At 44.6% G+C, this 15,839-nt stretch overlaps 1 protein-coding gene and 1 non-coding gene across 2 annotated transcripts; one reads left to right on the top strand and one right to left on the bottom strand.

Moving 5' to 3' along the window:
• Window positions 1-2,660: 2,660 nt before the first annotated feature.
• On the top strand, window positions 2,661-2,779 carry LOC135379974 (5S ribosomal RNA). The gene has a single exon (XR_010419417.1). It is a non-coding gene; the product is annotated as a 5S ribosomal RNA (ribosomal RNA).
• Window positions 2,780-3,317: 538 nt separating this feature from the next.
• LOC135389290 (histone H2B type W-T-like) lies at window positions 3,318-10,615 on the bottom strand. The gene is made up of 3 exons (XM_064619355.1): window positions 10,351-10,615; window positions 5,539-5,654; window positions 3,318-3,661 (listed from the first exon to the last, which is right to left on the bottom strand). Exons 1-3 carry the CDS (start codon window positions 10,613-10,615, stop codon window positions 3,332-3,334), a joined length of 711 nt encoding a protein of 236 aa, XP_064475425.1. The 3' UTR covers window positions 3,318-3,331.
• Between the last annotated feature and the right edge of the window lie 5,224 nt (window positions 10,616-15,839).

The following is a 15,839-nucleotide window of genomic DNA, read 5'->3' as shown; positions in this document are numbered from 1 at the left end:
TTTGCAGTACTCATCGGCGATATCTTTCACCGGCCTATTTTGTGCAACAGACAGCGCTTCAAAAGGATGTTTGTGTTCTGGTGTCTGTGTTTCGTGCTTGATTAGTTTGAAGATATCTGTGAGTGCTGTGCTCTTCCTGGCACCATCGCAAAAATTTCGCCACGTGTTCTGAGTAAGCTGATTAAGCTGGCGTCTTGTTTTGTTTGCGAGCTTTCTGGCTGTACGTATATCATTTGGATCTCTGGTTCTCCGGGCTTTTCTTTCCGCACGCCTTCTTATCGCTCGAAGGCGCTCGTATTCCCCATTTATTTTGTTGACTCGTGTTGGTACGGAGAAGCTGCTTGTGTTCGACGATAAGTTTTCTTTTATGTGCTCAGTTATGGCCTTGTAACCAACGTCAGAGATTAAGCTCTTTTCCATCCCGGAGCGAAATCTTCCTCAGTTTACTTTCTTTATTTTGTGCTTTGCCGTACGCTTTTTGTTGTCGCTGAGAGTTATCAGTAGCGGTACATGGTCGCTTCCGTGTGTTTCTATGTCAGTGACACACGTCATGTTAGGCGTAAGTGAATGGGTTACAATGGCGAGGTCAAGGACTGAGTCGCTTCTGGGGAATGTAGGTTTCCCGTCGTTCATGATTTTAAGATGACATGTCTCAATGAAATCAACAATGTCACTCCCGCGGTTATCTGTTTTGCGTGAGCCCCACGAAGTGTGGTGTGCGTTAAAATCGCCGCATATGACGTAAGGTGGTGGGAGTGACTGTATCGTCTGATAAAATTCGTTAAAATCAATGTTACAGCAAGGTTCTAAATAAACGCTTAGGACAGTAATGTCCTGTGTACCAAGACGTACACGAGATGCACATAATTCCGATGATTTGTCGCCCCGTATGGTCAGTGGAACTTGGGGTATGTCAGAGCGTATAAAAAGAGCGGCTCTGCTTGGCATACTTTGTCTATCTGATTCATATGATATGTAATTGTGTAATCGAAAGGATGTAGGCAGGCGAGCTTCAGATAATGAGATGATAGGAAATTGATACTTTGATACGAACTGTTTGAAGTCACCTGCCTTTCCGGCAATCCAACGGCAATTCCAATGAAAGATGGTTGTTCCCTTATAAAGTGATTGTATATTTGTGTGTGAGGTACTAGCCATGATTTTGAGTGTTTAGTATTTCCACAAATCGTTGCTCCATGGCGATAACGTGTTGTACCTCAGGAACGTTTTGCGCGTTGGGAATTGCAGCAATGAGTGCTCTTATGGCGGTGAAAAGGAAGGGTATGGTTTGCATGACAAGTTGAATGGCGTTCTGTTCCCCGAGCATTTGCGGTGGAGGGGGGGGGGGAGGCGCCGTTGGCCGCTTCAGCGGTTCTCGAGCTGGTGGTTTCTTTGCGAACCATACGTTTGTGGGGGCTGATGTTGTGCTTCAGGTGCTTTCCTCCTAGGCTTTGGTGTCCTTTGTGGTTTCGGCAAAGGGGGACCTTTCGGCGCTGGTTTTTGTGGAGCTGGTGGAGGTGTCACAACGAGTTGCTTGTTTATGTTTGTAACCTTTCCGTGAGCCACGTCACAAGCGCCTTTCTTCGCTATTTCTGCTGCCACAATCCTGCGGGGGCACCTCCCGTAATTTGCGTAGTGCGGCCCGCCGCAGTTTGTGCATTTGCGCTCGTTTCGTGTCGTGCAATCTTTGAAGCTATGTGGTCCGGCGCAAGCCTTGCATTTGACTGAACCCCGGCAGTTTCTGGCTAAATGACCAAATTTCTGGCACTGGTAACACTGTGTTGGCGAAAAGACTCCTTTGCCGAGACCCTTGCCACCTTTTCCTCTGCCTGACATAGCTGCTACCTCTGCTGGAATGCGATGCGAGCGAGCGACTGATGCTTGCATACGGCGCTCGCACGCCGGCCACGACGGAGGCGCCTCTCTGGCCAATGGGGAGGCAGTTCACGCGTCCCGCAAAATGCTGCGCCAGCGGCCGTCGGCGGAATGCCCGTGTCGTCTGCTGCATGTACTCGCTTTTACTGTTCTCTCTGTTTAATTTATTTATTTATTAAAAACGAGGCCGCTTATCTAGCTAGATGTATGCATGTGTGCCCCTTTAAACCCTTGCTGAGTCCCTTACCGACTCATCCCCTTTCTTGTGATTATTATTATTCCTTTGGTTAGCGGCAATTTGACATCTTCCGCGCTAAGCCGTCGCGCTCTCGCCGTCTTTCCCACGCTCCTCGCTACCTGCTCCAATAGTTTGTTTGTTTATTTTTCCCTCCGTCCGACTACGTCCGAAAACCGCAACGTCGTACAGCCGCGTTCTCCAAAAATTGGACTCCACGCCCCCTCTACATGCGATTTCCGCTACGCGCCGCTTCTCTCTTTCTTGCTATCGTCGTTGCTAGTATTCTCGTCACTAACATGATAGCTGTTATCATTGCACGTAACCATGCAGTAGCCCCACAAACGAGGCGCGAGCTGCTCCGTTTATTTCTCCGCCGAAATACCAACGTAATCGCGCGCAGGGACAACCAAATGCGCGAGGCGTTGGTTCGAGTACCGTGGCTGGCTAACCTTTTCACTGGCATCCTTCTCTGTTCAAGAAAAGCGCGTTCAACTGCGCTTCGTCCGCCAGCGCACGATACAATTCGTGCAGTTAAGCATGCCCTCTCGCCATCGGCCATACCATGCTGAATACGCCGGTTCTCGTCCGATCACCGAAGCTAAGCAGCATTGGGCTCGGTCAGTACTTGGGAGGGAGACCACCTGGGAACACCGAGTGCTGATGGCATCCTTTTCTTTTTTTCCTAGTCATTCACTGTGTCCACATGATTTTCGCAGCCTGCAACAGTGCCTCCTGTTATTCTTTCTCTCTCTTCCTTTAATTTCCACTATTGTTTTCGCACTCCGCGCGCCATTGGCGCGAGCGCAACGGTTTGCAGTTTCGTGCGCTTTGTGTTTGTGTATTTATTTATTTATTTATGTGTTGGTTGCTTGCTTGCTTGTTTGTATTCTGTTTTTTTTTTGTATCACTCCCGCTTGTCTGCTAATTTATTTGTGTCGCTCCCTCTTTATTACTATTATTATTATTCTGCCGTGGCGTCGCACCACACGAAAGAAAATAGAGCACACCAGTAAATAAATAAATACATACATACGTACGTACGCAAACAAATGAAGAAAAAAGCAAAGAGTCAGGCGCGCACAGACAGAGACACACAGACACAAGAGCATTTTGGGTTTTTTCTACATGTCACGCAAGAACGCTCCGCCCCTGCGGAAAGCATTTGGGGTGGCCCTGAAAAGGGCCTTTGGTTGTTCTGGGTGGTGGTCGAACCGCAGCTTACTTGGAGCTCGTGTACTTGGTAACGGCCTTGGTACCTTCGGACACGGCGTGCTTGGCCAGCTCGCCGGGCAGCAGCAGGCGCACGGCGGTCTGTATCTCCCTACTGGTGATGGTCGACCGCTTGTTGTAGTGCGCCAGGCGCGAGGACTCGGCAGCGATGCGCTCGAAGATGTCGTTCACGAAGCTGTTCATGATGGACATGGCCTTGCTGGAAACGCCCGTGTCGGGATATACCTGCTTCAGGACTTTGTAGATGTAGATGCTGAAGCTCTCCTTCCTCCTGCGCTTCTTCTTCTTCTTGTCCGTGGCACGGACGTTCTTCTGCGCCTTGCCGCCATTTCAGGTGTTTTTCCGGCTTTAGAGCATTAGAGCTCATATGCCTACACTCATCATTAATGGGGGGGCCCAGATGACGTTGAGCCACAGGTCTTTGTTTTCATTCCTGCAAAATAGAACTCGAGGAAGGGGCTTTAGTGACCGCCGTGCACTCCAGAAAAACATGTCATTCAAACACGCATTTACACAATGGGCAAAGCCACATTTTCCATGCATACTTCATTCATTCACACATTCATTCATGGCTATTTGGTTTTGTTATCGCCCCTGAAAAAAAAAATAGAATGAACTAAAAAGAAAAAAAAATTGTCATTCGCTGGCTGGCTGTGTGCTTTACGCCGCGACAGTCGCCCCTCATTCACTGGCTTGCGAAGCGTTATGCCTCCGCAGCGGCCACTCTTTCATGCCAGAAAAAATTATAAAAGAATAAAAAAGCACACATTTGCTGGCTTATGTGAAATATTCCGCGACAGGGGCCACTCTTTCATACTTCTACAGGGGCTTAAAAACCATTGCCTAGTATGCATTCATGGTGGCTTTTCAGCCACCTTTCTCATTTGCTGGCTTGCGTGCTTTACGCCGCGGTAGGGGCCACTCTTTCATGCGTACATCCGCGCGCCATTCATACTGGAGTGGTTACGACATAATTCACTAGTTTTCCTGTTGTTATGACCTGCTTTTTTCATTTTTCCTTGTTTGAAGTTATTTCTTTCTGGCTACCCACTGCATAATTTCAGCAGTGGGTTGATTTTGGTGGGATGAGTAATGGTTTCATGAGGGGTGATTGATGACTTGTGAAGGTGATGAGTTAAAAGTAAGTAAAGATGAGAGAGTTAAAAGTATACAGGTTATGAGTAGACTGATGGTGTGAAAATGATGTGTAAAAACAAGACAGATGGCGGTGAATGATTGTGTCCGTAAAAAAAAAAGGATAAGGAGCCGTTGCCCGAAAGGAGGCCAAAATAACCAAAAAGAAAATGGCCGGCAGAGCGGAATATAGAAAGGAAAAAGAGAAGAAAAAAGAAGAACACGCTGCCCAAAAGGTGCCAAAATAACCAAAAGAAAAACGGCGGGCGTAGCGTGTGACGGACCCTTTGAGTTGCCAAAAGAAATAAAAATAATGTGACAGGGTACGTAAAACATTTATAAAGGGACGTGACGTGTTGGTAATTAAAAGGTTAGAAAAACAAAGATAACTAAAGGTTGACAACAAAAATTCGTCGTTACGGATGATTTAGCTGTTCAAGTCAAAGTCTTACAACAATCTCTCGGTTAGAGAGCTCAAAGATAACAGCGGGTGACATCCATTTTTTGCAGAAATCGTCGTTATTTAGTCTCTGTTTTTCTCTTTTCAGCACCCACTTAATCTCATTGTTGCATTTTGCAATGAAGGATCTTGCGTCTGGAGGATCCTTGCCGTGGGCTAGGTCACATCTCACTCGCCAGACCTGATAGGTTATTTCGACGAAGGTCAATGTAAGCTGTTTTTTAATAGATGAATTGCCAGGTAGTTCATCTAAAAACCTCATGTTTGCATAACTTAATTTGTCCAGTTGGAAGACTTGCATCACCCTGGACTTAACTGTATTGAGGAAGGGGCAGCTGAAGAAAAAGTGGTATGTGGATTCTTTGTAACCACATAAAACGCACTTGTTAGTTTCATGTTTTGAATTTCTGTGATAGTTTAGTTTAGGAAGGATTCCATGGGCCAACCGCCAGGCGAAAGATTTTCGAGTGCCCTCGAGGAAGTCGGCGTGTATACGTTTCCACTGAGGTTTTCTACCAGGTATAGCATATCTAACCTCTCGTTCCTGAGAAGGACGCAAGAGGTGAGCCAGATCTACAGTTTTCGTTTCAAAAATACTTACATCTGGATTTTTATTTTTAATGTCCTTGAAGTCCTTTACGACCATTTGGTAAAATGTTCTTACTTTCGATATTCTAGGACTCCTGTTGTCTAATTTACCTTCAAGTGTAATTAGACCTGTACCAAGAGAGTACTTGGAAAAATTGCTTATCAGCGGTGAGTCACACCCTATTGTTCGCACCGCCCAAATGACGTGCTTCGCTCGTGTAATGTTACTGACATCACCTATGTTGTACCCTCCCTTTTCTTTTGCTTGTTTCATCCAATTTCGTGGTAGAGCTTCCACCCGGCTTCCCCAAATGTATGGGAATATAATCTTATCAATTTGCTTAAAAAGTGCTTTATCAGCATCTAGTGTGTCTGTTAGATACTGCAACTTAGACAACAAGTGTGTTTTGGTTATCTGAATTCTTTCAAACATGTTTGTTTTAACTTTTTCTAGTTTTGCTACAGTATCCTTCATTACGGCTATTTTTCTTTTCCAATTATCTTTTGTGGGTCCTGAGCTACTGAACTCAACACCAAGAACCTTTATCCTATATTTTACCGGGAACCCGTACAAATAGTCTGTGTCTACGCAATGGGGTCCGATGAAAAGGAGTTCACTCTTATCCTTATTTATTTTTGCCCCACTGAATACCTCATATTTTTTGCAGGCTTCCGAGACTTTGGATACATGTTCAGGGCTTTTAACAATCACTGTAACGTCATCTGCGAAAGCAAAAGTTGGAACTACTTTCCCTACTGCTGGTAAGTACATGGGTGGGGTTAACTTTTTAATGAGTTGAAGAAAAGGTTCCATCGTTATAATAAAAAGGGCGGCAGAAAGAGGGCAGCCTTGACGCACCCCTCGTTCAATCTTGAACGAGCGGGTAGTATGTCCGTTAACGGATACTCTAGCCTCGCAGCCACTATACAGGGTCTTAATCATGTTTATTAAGTTATCGTCTATGTTAACCTGTTTTAGGCAGTAGAACATGTAGTCATGATTCACACGATCAAACGCTTTCTCTGAATCTATTGTTATTATGCTAGCTATGTTTTGTGTCGTATTGATCCAGTGTATGATATCAGAAAGTGCCATTACATTAAGTTGTGCGGATCTCAAGGCAATGTTTGCCGACTGTGTGTCACTGACTATATCGACTAAAGAGTCAGTGATCCGGTTTGCAATGTCCTTCGTTATTATTTTATGGTCAGTGTTCAATAGGGAGATTGGTCTCCATGCTTTAATGTCATTTCTTTTGTTGATATCTTTGCAGATCAACGTAATCCTGCTATGCTTAAATGAGTTGGGTGGTGTACCAGATTCGAATGCAGCATTAATCATTTCAACAAACGACGTAGATAAGATAGACCAAAAATGTTTATAAAAGGCTGGGCCCAACCCGTCTTCACCGGGTGCTTTCTTATCATCTAATTGCGAGAGAGCTGTTTTTATTTCGTCCGCAGTTATCGCCCCGCCATTCGTACCTATAGCTTTACCTTTAAACGTTATCACGTCTTCTGTGAGTTGGGTTTGCTCTCTTTTGTACAAGTTTTCATAAAACCGGGCCACCAACGACTCAATGCCCTTCTGCTCAGTTATCTCAACGCCATTTTCATCTTTTAACGAGGACATTTCGTGCTTGCATTCACCGAGTGTTTTATTCAGTAGGACTTTTGTTGCCCAGTTTTCCTGTTCCCATTTTTCAGTTCTTAACCTTAATCGTGTGGTGTCCCACTTTTTTTGCATTAATTTTTTATGTTCTTCCTTTAGTCGGGCTAGTGCTTCTGCTAAACCTAAGCCACTAGTTCCGTCGCTGCTTAGCAGGGCTATTGCATTAGCGACCATTTTTATTTCTTGTCTTCTTTCTTTGGCTAGGGTTTTTCCCCACTTTTGGTATACACGAGCAACCTCTACTTTTAGGAGGTCCCATTCGGTCGATGAGATTTTGGTACTTAATCGCTGTTGCAAAATTTGTTTTACTTCTTCATTTACTCGCTGTTCTTTCAGGAGCATAGGGTTTAGCCTCCACGCGCCTCTTCCTCTTACTGTACAGTTATCTTTAATTTTACATGTTACCAGGGCGTGGTCGGAAACGGGGGAGTCGAATACATTTACTTCCGTAGCAAGATCTATTGTATTTTCGGTTACATATATTCTATCTAATCTGGCTCTGTACTCTCAATTTTTCCAGGTCATCTTTGGCTTACCCGGATGCAATTTTGTCCAAGAATCTGACAAGTTTGCTCTATTCTTAAATTCAATAAGAGTACGTGATCCATAGGTTATATTTCTATCACGGGGTGGTTTCCTATCGGCTATTTCATTCTCTACACAATTAAAATCACCCAGCATTATTAGCTTACGTGCATTACTGACATAATCATCTAGCGAATTATAAAAGGGTATTTGGTCTGGGCTCCTAACTGGGGCGTACACATTTAAAATTTTAAAGCCTGTTTTGAGACTAACTGTCAGGATGCGCCCGTTGTAATCACGCTCCATGCCTATGGCTAGTTCTCTCATTCGCCCAAAAAAAAATGATAGCTACACCACCTTGTTTATTTGTTGAAAAACTCCAGAAGCTCTTAACGTTAAAAAATTCGTCAAAGCCTTGTATATACTTTCTGTCGTTTACGTAAGTTTCCTGGAGCGCAAGTACATCTAACTGTTCTGATCTTGCAAATTCGATTACTTCATTTTGTTTTACCCGAGTCCTAAAACCTCGGACATTCCAAGTCCCTATATGCATAGTCCTAACTAGCATAAATAGGGTGAGTAGAGTGCAACTAATTTTTAATCCCATTTTGTGGTAGAACTTAAAGGTGTATTCTCATCAACCGTTTCCTCTATTGTAGCCGACAATACACCATTGGGGTTATCGTTACTGGCAGATAAAGCAACTGCTTGCTTTTTTTCGGGGTTAATTTCTGTTGGCGTTTTCTCACTTTCGCTTGAGCTACTGCTATCGACTGACAGGTTAAGTTCCCTGCTGTATCTCTCAATTATATCATCTATGTTTACGGACTCTGCTGTTTTACTTCTTTTCTTTTCTTTATTACCACGTTTTCTTTTTGTCACTCTTGTCCATTGATTATCTTCAGATGCTGAAGCATAATCACTATTTGTTTCATCTATGTGTGTCATCGTCTGTTTCCGGCACAGCAACTTCAACAATGTCACTTGGCGCAGCGATGCTATCTGTGCGAATGGTTGCACGGGTTTGGTTGTCAACGTCACATGTCCCCCCTTCAATGGATGGGAGCGAAGAATCGAAGTCAATACTTTCGGGTGGATTACTTCTCGGATCACAAAGTTGTTTACCTTGAGGATCACTATCATGGGCAATGTAGAGGGGTTTCTTTCTATTTTCGTCATACAGGGGATTTGGCACTCTTTTTGCCACTTGGTCTTTACAGATTGGTTTTGAAAAACCGTTAGTTGATTGCGGTTCATTATTCTGGGGGATAACTTTTATTATTTCTTCATTTGGTAATTCCGTGGTTTCCTTCTCTGTCATTTCATCAGTTTGATTACTTTCCTGTGACTCAGTGGTTGTGGTTTTGTTGTTCTCAAGAATTGGCTCGTTTGCGGGATTGCAAAGATCCGCCTGAAAAGGAGTCTCGCCATTCTCTGCCCCAATTTTCTCGTTACCTTCTATGGCAAGGTCGTTAGTACTGGGGATAACATCTACTGCCGGGACAGGTCCTCGGGAATAACCCAGAGCAGAAGCAAAACTCTTCTGCCGGCACTCGCTTATGGGGTGGTCCCCGGAGCATCTGGGGCATGGGGCCGTGCACGATGGGTGACCAAAGACACCGCATCTGTCACACCTTGGCGTACTACAATTACTATTTAAGTGCCCTTCGCGGCCACACCGTCGGCAGACACGGACGACACCGTGGTATTCGCACTGTACTATAAAGGAACGAGTGCCTGTATCCACTTTGAAGAAGTTTGGAATAGGGCGTTCCATCTCAATAAAGATCTGGTAGACGCCGCTTCCCCAGCCATAGTGTTTTTTGTATTTGGCTTCCTCAATTTTTGTCACTTTCCCATAACATTGTATGGTTCGCTCAAGGTGACAGGGGTCAACCCCAGCTGGGTAGTAGAAGACCGACACTCGCGTTGTACGGTATCCCAGATAGTTGAGGTGGTATTCTGCACCTTTTATCGCTATGGTTGGTTCGGTCGCGAGTTGGTGCGCGATGTGTTCCGTTTGTGTCTCGATTTCGTAGCGACCAAAACCAAAGTTTACAACTCTTTTATAGTCATCTTGGTGCCTCTTTAACACGAGGCCTTTGGCTACATCCTCAAACAAAACACCACGTGGAACACTTAACGTAAAAATACACGGGCGTACAGCTCTAACTTGGTTCATTTTGTTAAACTAAAGGGGAAAAAGAAAAAGGCCGAAACTAACAAAAAACAACAAACGACACATTACGAAAAGTATTAGTTAAAAGGTATTAATTTTTAATAAAAAAAAAGAAAAAAAAGGTTTGCCTTGCTAGGCATCGAACCCGCAGCGGGACGGGACCCTTTTTCGGCGGCGGCCGAGCTGCCTCTTGTTTACTTTGTAGCTAGGCCTAACACCCAAGAAAAACTCAAAATTCTGCACTAATTCTAACGCTAACTGAACAAAATTCACTCACCTCACATTCCTGACACCTTTATGGTTGACCACATCAAAACGAAAGCGAGCTCACGAGCAGAGGGAAACGCCAAACTTCGTAAATTCACGGAGCCCAAAACGCCGTGACCTACTATGGCGCCGCCTCCTCTCCTCCTGCAATCTCCCTATCTGTGATCTCTGTATCTCCCTACTGGTGATGGTCGACCGCTTGTTGTAGTGCGCCAGGCGCGAGGACTCGGCAGCGATGCGCTCGAAGATGTCGTTCACGAAGCTGTTCATGATGGACATGGCCTTGCTGGAAACGCCCGTGTCGGGATATACCTGCTTCAGGACTTTGTAGATGTAGATGCTGAAGCTCTCCTTCCTCCTGCGCTTCTTCTTCTTCTTGTCCGTGGCACGGACGTTCTTCTGCGCCTTGCCGGCCTTCTTTGTATTGTTTTCTGTGAGAATGTGCATGCTTATATGCCTGCACATTCCTTCTTAAACGGTCAGCTGATTGCTAACCCAACTTTCCAGACCAGGTCCTCCTTTGGGACCTTTTATGTTTTCACAGAAAACAACAGCACTTCTTTTGCAAGTCGTGCTTTGCTCTCGGCTTGCTCAGCACGCAATGCACCTATCTCATGGTGTACTGCAAATTGCTTCAGCAGCCTTGACATGCTACACTTAATGTATCTAGTCCTACAAGCCATTCTACAGGTGAAAATATACTTTCTCATTGCCGGTGTAGATGAGGTGCGATGGCCATAGTGCTCGAAAGCGCTCACCTTGCAATCTCCTCTTCTCTCGCTGTAGCCAAAGCCGGACGCAGAAAGCCACCTTTCTAGAGTAAGACTCGAAACCAATGTTACTTTGCCCAAAAGCACTGCGGCATCGGTGATGCCAAATTTGATACAGCACTTCTGCTGCCACCAGAGAGAAAAGGGACTTCTCCCGTTTCGCTACTGGTGGTGCAGCTAAGCCTGTCGCAATATTTAAAGTAATCACAGGTATCCTAAACCTAACCTTAAATTTATCCCATAAGAATCTAGGCAATTTACAATCTATTAGCGCGTGCTCTACTGACTCCCAATCCCCACATACGGAACATTTGTTATCGCTAGTTATTCCCATTCTATATAGTAAAACTTTAACTGGAATGGCCCTTCTGGCTACTCTCCACACAAAAGACCTCCGTCTGGCATCAAGCCAGAACGGCGTTACCCTTTTCCAGTCTTCTGGTCCATATTGTGATGCGTTCTGGGGCTGCTCTCTTTCACCCTGCATGATCCCTCTTTTTACTTCATAGAGTTCTGCTGCTCTCAGTCCTACCGGGTCTATAGGGGGGTTCCGGTTTCTCATTACAAGTAAAAAATCCTTCACCAACCTATATGGTATAGGTAGAATTGCGGACAGTGGTCCCGTTAGCGAGCATCTCTCTGCCACTAGGAAGCGTGAGGTGTGCCCCATCCAGAAGAGGGCCAGCTTGGCCGCAATTCCCCCTTGGTTTATTATGGCTAACAAACGGTGTGTGAAAAGGGATGTGCATTTGTCAACAATGTCCGGTACGTCCCAGCCCCCTTTCGTTCGTGGCATCTTCATGTCTTTCCTAGCCACCCAGGGATGCTTTCCTTCCCATAAATAACAGAATATAGTCTTTTCCATTGACAGAGCTAGTTGCTTGCTTGGTGGGCTAACTGTTCCTAAAAACCAGATCTGGCTGTATAACAAAGTCTTTGCAGCTTGTACTCTTGCTGATAACGGCATATAGTTTTGTTCTAAACTTTCTATTTTTTCCTTAACTTTTCCTAACACCTTAAGCCAGTTTCCATTCAGTACCCCTTTCGGTCCAAATTCTACTCCCAGAACTTTCATTTTTGTTACTACAGGGATTCCCATGGCTTTTTTGGGATTCATGCCTCCCAGGTACATGATTGCACTCTTGTCTTTATTTAACTGTGCCCCGCTTTCGGCACCATATTTTTCCATTTCTCTTAAAGGGACTCTGACCAGAAGTTCGACAAATATTTCGTTTGCATCTATTACGAAGGTTTAATATGCCTCCAAGCCACACGCGAAATATTTTGGCTGTGCGCGGAGGCAAAGTTTGCCAAACAGGGAGCTGAAAACCGGCTTCGCTTTTCCCCCTCAACTCGCGCAATCGGGGCCGAAATCTAGCCTCTTTGCAGTGGACATCCGCCAATTTCCGTGTGCGTGACGAAGTCACGAGGGCCACGTTTCATTGGGCGCCCGGACCGGAAGTTCTGTTGTTAGTGAGTTTGTGAGAGCGCCGGCATCCGTCCGGAAAGCGATCTTCAATATGGACGTCGAAGGCAGAAATGCGGAGACTTCGAGCCCGGAACTTCTTTCTGACCTTTCTGCGATCGAGACATCGAGAAGAAAATTCTGCGTGCTGAACAGCTCGGTAGGCTTTCGAAACGTCGCCGATGCCGCGAATGCGAGACGAAGTTGGAGCTTTACGAACATCAGTTACAGATGAAGCAAACAGCATGAGTCGCCTGTCTTCAGGTAAGCGATGAGCGTTTTAACGCACACTGTGATCGAACATGTAAACATTCGCAGAAATTTCGTGTTCTGATATCTAATGCGCACTTGCTGTTCATGGTGCCGGTGTGGCTGGTGTGTCATAATGCCGAAGGAGATCGAATGCTTGTGCTGCAAGGAGCTCGAAAACACTGCCGAATGACTGCAGTATGAGTGCATTACAACCCACAAAGATTTCCAACTTCTATTCTTCAATATGACTGTGCTGAAGGTCGCATATTGAACTCCGTGGGCACGCGAACCTATGAGCGACTGTATTCACAAGTAAGTCACATGTGTCCTTGTCGAACGATGTTAAAATTTGGGCGCCCAAAACTGGTTTGGTCCTGCAATAGAGTCGTTAAAAACTCCAGTACAGGGCGCAGCACATAAAAAGGCTATACAGTACACGACTCTGAACTGGAGAAAACCAATATAGGCAATTTTGTAATTGTCAGTGTGCTGTGTCCTGAGTCACGTTTTTATGTATTGCCCTGTGCATAAGGTTTTAGCGTAGGTTTTTAGCGATATTGAGTGTTCTTGATTGTCGATTCAGTGAAAAGTAAAACAATTTTGGGTTCTAAAAGAACACAGCATGTGTAGTAATGTACAAGGTGTGGGCAGGTAAACTGCAGTTACTCTCAGATACATGTAGAAATGACAATGCACACACACTGTACTGTAACCGGTTACCTATTTGCCTAAACTATATTTTATGTAAATCTGTGTAGACGATGCAGATACACTGCGTATCGCCAGTTTGCAAGGTGAGTATGGCACAAGCTTGGAAAAAACAAGATCATGGTCATCCCAGCCTGTGCAGTGAAGAGGGTCTGGCAAGCCTTTCCCACAGAAAATGCCACAGGCTTCAAGTACCCAAGATCCTAACTGGGGGTACCTCTTTGCACAGCTCGTCTATCACATTTAAAATAATTCAGCATCTGTATTTAGGATGATCTATAGCTCTCAGGATGATGCATGGTTCATGAGTTCAACATGTTGTGTTGAAACACAACACTAGTCCTTTTTAATGAGTCTTGCGGAATGATAGATGAGCACTCCTTTCGTGACATTGTGTACCATTGCTACAGTGAACAATTTCTTGAGCAAGACTGATGAACGAACAAAAAATAGAGTCTTGTCTTCCAAATATGTATGTTCCTTGTAACTTCCGTATTTGTTAAGTGACCCATGTTGATGTCCCCCCTCATGTAATGCCTGCAATGGCCTTTGAGATATATTCATAAATAAATAAATATCAAAACCGGAAAAAGATGTAACACGTATCCACTCTTTGTGTGAATGATACATAAACATTCTCAGAAGATTTGTACATAGTCACACTTTGCCTCATTTTGCATAAACCTAGTTCCACCTCTTATATCATCTCCGCATCTTCAATCTCCAAAGCAGTACAAGGCTAAAGTAATCAGTTACTACATAAAAAGAAGGAGGGGAGGAAAACAAATGCTGGCACATGTAAAATTCGAAGAAACCCTGGTACTTTCACCGGGCTGCTCACGGCTCAGTGCTGGATCAGATCCCGATGGAAAACAGCTTTTCTGAGCCTCAGTGATAGATTCCCTTGATTGCACTGACTGTGAGGCACATCTCATTGGCTTGGTGGCAAGTGGGCTTGCGTCTGATAGTAAGATTTGGAAGAAAGGGAGCAAGGAACATCTCTCTACGGTCTTAAGAAGGATATCAACGTTACCTGTCAAGGTACAGCATTTCATGTTGCTTTCAGTAAGTACAACACTCCTCATAGCAGTTACCATTCGTGTTGGGAAAGCATGCTGAAGTTAGCTCAGGCAGTGCATCCAGAACTGTGAATCGGGTTCATAGAGAGCACCTGGTGAGAGGGACAGCAACAGTGTCCAGTAAAGACTTTCCAGGAATTTTGTGCAGGTTTGGGGGTCACACCTTTTAATAGTGTTGATGGAAAGCAGGGTGTGTGAAACACTGATTTCTGGTAGATGAATTCTTGTTATTTATAACCAGGTACCCATGTTCTAGTAATCTAGAAAAAGCCTTGGCTCTCTTGGGAGAAATTGCTAATGAATCTGAGTGTCTTTTGTGGAAACAGGTTGTAACTGCCTTTCTATCCACCCTTCCTATTTGCTCTAGCAAAAGCAAATATGTAATGCCGTGCACCATATCTGATGCTAGCACACTAATTGCTTTGAGTGTCCTCAGGCTTCTGAAATGGAGCTACCTCGTACATACGCTGTGCCATGTCGGCAAGAACATAAATCAGACTGCCTTTACTTTTTAAATTGGCCCTTCAGTGCTTCATGTGACTGCAAGAATGGCACCCCCAAAACAATAGGCAACAAGAATGATTTCTGCAATGTATTGAGCTTTGTAAAACAACAACTTTATTTGAAAATATATTCCAGAAGCTCATAATGTAGCGTCCTTTACTGCAAACACCGCTCAACACAATGAATAAAAACAGAGCGTAAACGTTTTGTCGCCTATCCGGGTGGCATCATCACTACAACAGAGGCCAAAGATGAGCACATCAGCCTATCTAAGAGGGAATCTTACACATCCGATAGGGGGCCACGGTATGTATTACAGGCTGAAGCATCACGCCTGATAAAGCAGGATTCTAAGAACTTTCTAGGGTCCCATCGCTAGTCATGAGCAAAGGTTACTGCACCATCAAAATATACGTCCCTTAGGACAGCAGTGGTAGACTGATTCGGTCCTGTTTAGTTAAGCTAAGCATTAGTAGCCCTGGCTCTTTTAGTCTTGTCCCACGTCTTTTGTCTATCTCGCCAATGTAGGTTGTATCAGATTCTATGCACTCAACTTGATATGCACAGTCAAAATGCCTGATGGGCACAGTGCCCTCCAAATAGCGTATGAAATACATTGGATGAAAGGAATGCGGACCACCGATTTGACTCCTTTGATGTTGTTTTTGATTGTTCTCTGTTGGAGGGATGATGCCACCTGGATAGGCAATGAAACGTTTACTCTCTTTATTCTTAATTGTTGTGTTAAGCCAGTGTTCTGAGTAAAGCATTTTACGTTATGAACTTTGTTTGAATGATGATTAGTGGCGAGCTTCATACCCTGGGCCACTACTCTAACAATTGCTTGTGGTAGTGTGGCGAAATGGAATAACGAGCCTTGTAGACAATTTACT

Source organism: Ornithodoros turicata, chromosome 1, assembly GCF_037126465.1.
Source record: "Ornithodoros turicata isolate Travis chromosome 1, ASM3712646v1, whole genome shotgun sequence".
In the NCBI taxonomy this organism is placed as follows: domain Eukaryota; kingdom Metazoa; phylum Arthropoda; class Arachnida; order Ixodida; family Argasidae; genus Ornithodoros; species Ornithodoros turicata.
Note: the sequence above shows the minus strand (reverse complement) of the source record. Positions and strands in the feature narration are given on the sequence as shown.